At 33.8% G+C, this 2775-nt stretch overlaps 1 protein-coding gene across 1 annotated transcript; it reads right to left on the reverse strand.

Annotated features, from left to right (window-relative positions):
• Positions 1-1141: 1141 nt before the first annotated feature.
• On the reverse strand, positions 1142-2132 carry LOC113361749. The gene is made up of 2 exons (XM_026604885.1): positions 2008-2132; positions 1142-1447 (listed from the first exon to the last, which is right to left on the reverse strand). The coding sequence occupies exons 1-2, from the start codon at positions 2070-2072 to the stop codon at positions 1192-1194; spliced, it is 321 nt and encodes a 106-aa protein (XP_026460670.1). The 5' UTR covers positions 2073-2132; the 3' UTR covers positions 1142-1191.
• Positions 2133-2775: the final 643 nt, after the last annotated feature.

The raw sequence follows: 2775 nt of genomic DNA on the forward strand, positions 1-2775 counted from the left end.
AAGCTCTCAATATTATTATGATTTGTGCAATCCATAGTATGACCCTGGGGTCAACACACTTTTGTTTGAGGGAGAGGACGTAGAAATGACTAGTATGATTTCAACACTTGCACGATCAGTATGTTTGGATCGTGAGATTGGGATGTTGATTTACCAAGATCTATCTGTGTTTTCATGTTTTATTGAGTTTTCATTCATGTGGGGGATTGTTGGAAAACGATTAATAAAAAATAATTTTTTTAAAACTTTAATAAAATTATAGTTTATTGTTTTCTTCTGTGAATGAAACTTATTTGTCCCACATTGTGGAGTTTCCAATTTTTAGTAGTTTTAAGAAACTATATAAACCTTTTAGTCCCACATCGGGGAGTTTTTCTTCTTAAGTTGTATTTGTCAATTATATAAACAAATTCACTACTTTTGTAAAATCTATGGGAAATGAGTTGCTCTATATTTAGAGGGACCCCTAAGGGAAAATATTTTATATTGTTTTCTCAAGTGTTCGAGATTTTCCTTTATGGTTTTTTCGGAGTTGCCAAGCTCAAGTTGAGCATCTACTACATATGCTAGTAGTAGGTGTAGTAGGGTGTTTTATCCTGGAGATATCCGTCCAGTGAGGGCTATAGCATCACTCTTGAGTGTAGACGGGGGCTATAGCATCACTCTTGAGTGTAGACGGGCGCTAATGTCTTAAGGGCAACGTGTTGAACGGGTGACTCACTCTGTTTTTCCAAAGTTTTGCCTTGTTGCTGTTGCGGAGATATGGGGAGCTCGTCCGTTTCATCAAATCGATCACTTCCATTATAAAGGAGCTAAGTATCAATAACTTTTGCTTATTTGATTTTTCCTTGTTTTTGATTATCGCACCCAACACCTATCATAAAATTATTATGATGCTTTCATCAAATTGGTGCAACTGCTATATCTAGAACTAGAAGTATCCAACATTCAATAATGGATTAATTAAAACAAATGTTCATAATTAGCCATCGATTTAAGTAACAGCCGATCCAAAACTCTTCTGTTTATACAGCAATAACAACAACAACAATTAACAACAATACCAACACAAAAACAACTAGAAGCAGACCAAGAGACTTGGCAGTTCTCATCAACGAGCACTATAATCATGGCAGTACAGACGGTTTGAACCAAAGATTAATGGACAATGCATCTTTCCAGTAGTTTATCTCAAAAGTTAGGCCCTATGTTTTCTTCCCGGGGATCACACCCTGTGAAACAAGCACATACTGCACGGGTTCCAACATAGAGAATCTCGGCACATGATATCCCAGCACTGGCATCAAATGATCTACACAATGGTATACAGTCTACATCCTCAGTAGTATTATACACTATTGCTCCAGCACAAGACAATCCCTCATTATACAAAAAATTACGATGCAAATACAAGAAACAATTATGCTCAGCTTGAGCCGTCACAGTCCTGCACGTCCAGGAAAAAAGAAAATACAAATATCAAATATCAAATCAATTACGAATGTTGCTTGATTTTGGCTAAATTTTGCTACATGCTTGTATTTGTGATTGGTTCTGAACGGATGATCACTTTCCTTGGAACTCCTAAGTAGCTAGTGAGCATATTTTCCCCAACATATTTTTGTAACTGAAATCAAATAAGATGTCCGTCTTTTTTTTCTAATCCAACTAAATCGTCTGAATCTGAAATATTACATCTGACTTAAAAATTATTAAGCAATATGCTTATAGAAAAAATGTATGAACAAGATTAGACTATCGAGAAACGAGAAAGATAACATTTATCGGACATCTGAACTAAATAAATTCAGATCTCTAATCAGATCCAAACAGACAAGGTATAAGTCAACTTCGGTAACGAGTTTAAAAAAATTGACAAAAATAATATGCAATGTCACGTTGTGATTGAATGAGCATATGGCCACTTGTAGGGGGATCAACAAAGACGAACTAAGACAATTTATAAAATAGAAATTAAAAATAAGAACACGGTAACATTGTACTTACATCGACTGAAGGGCGATCAAGGTGAAAAAGAAACCAACGATAAAAATACTTTTTCTAGTAGCCATAGAGAGATCTGGACTTATAAAAGCAAGAGTACTTTGATAGTGTACTAGCAAATTGAATCGCGAAGATTACCAAAACACTAAACCTCTTTTTATAGCAGGAAACCCACTTAGTTAATCGTTTTAACTTGTAGGAAAGCTCTGCCTTCTTTCGTATATTGAAACTTATTATTAGTTTAACTTGATTAGTTAATTAAGAGAGATAAAAATATACCCCGAGTATGTCTACTCAAATCAATTATACAAATTTGACTTTCCTCAGGAGATAAAATAAGGACACTAGTTTTTCTTCACTTAAAACCACATTATTGCTTATCATTTTTAAATTGTAGCTAGGAAAGTTCGGCTTTACTTCGTACGTTGAAATTAATTCTAAATTAATTGATGAAAGGAACCATTTAGGAATTTTAGAGATAGAACAATACCTTCAGAGTATGAGTATTTTCAATTATACAAAGAAAACTAGTCATAAAAAAACTCATGGTGACCAAACTTGTCGTACAAAAACTCCACTCAAATATTGGAATTCATTAAAACTCCATGTTAAACTAAATTGATATAAAAACCCAAATTTTAAAAAATTCATACAAAAACTCAAAATTTCAAAATTGTGAGTTAGGTCTTTTAACTTTGGATAATAGTGGTTTCACTTTCCTGATCATGGCTTTAACTGCAATTACTTTAGAGGTACACTTGACTTGGCAAT

The sequence above is a fragment of the Papaver somniferum genome, chromosome 3, assembly GCF_003573695.1.
Source record: "Papaver somniferum cultivar HN1 chromosome 3, ASM357369v1, whole genome shotgun sequence".
NCBI classification, from domain to species: Eukaryota; Viridiplantae; Streptophyta; class Magnoliopsida; order Ranunculales; family Papaveraceae; genus Papaver; species Papaver somniferum.

What these genes read in the sequence shown, in the direction of transcription:
- LOC113361749 (XM_026604885.1), bottom strand. Translation starts at nt 2,072, where the DNA reads ATGGCTACTAGAAAAAGTATTTTTATCGTTGGTTTCTTTTTCACCTTG. An exon ending in TTGATCGCCCTTCAGTCGAT is followed by an intron (nt 1,448 to 2,007) that starts GTAAGTACAATG and finishes CTGGACGTGCAG; the next exon opens with GACTGTGACGGCTCAAGCTG.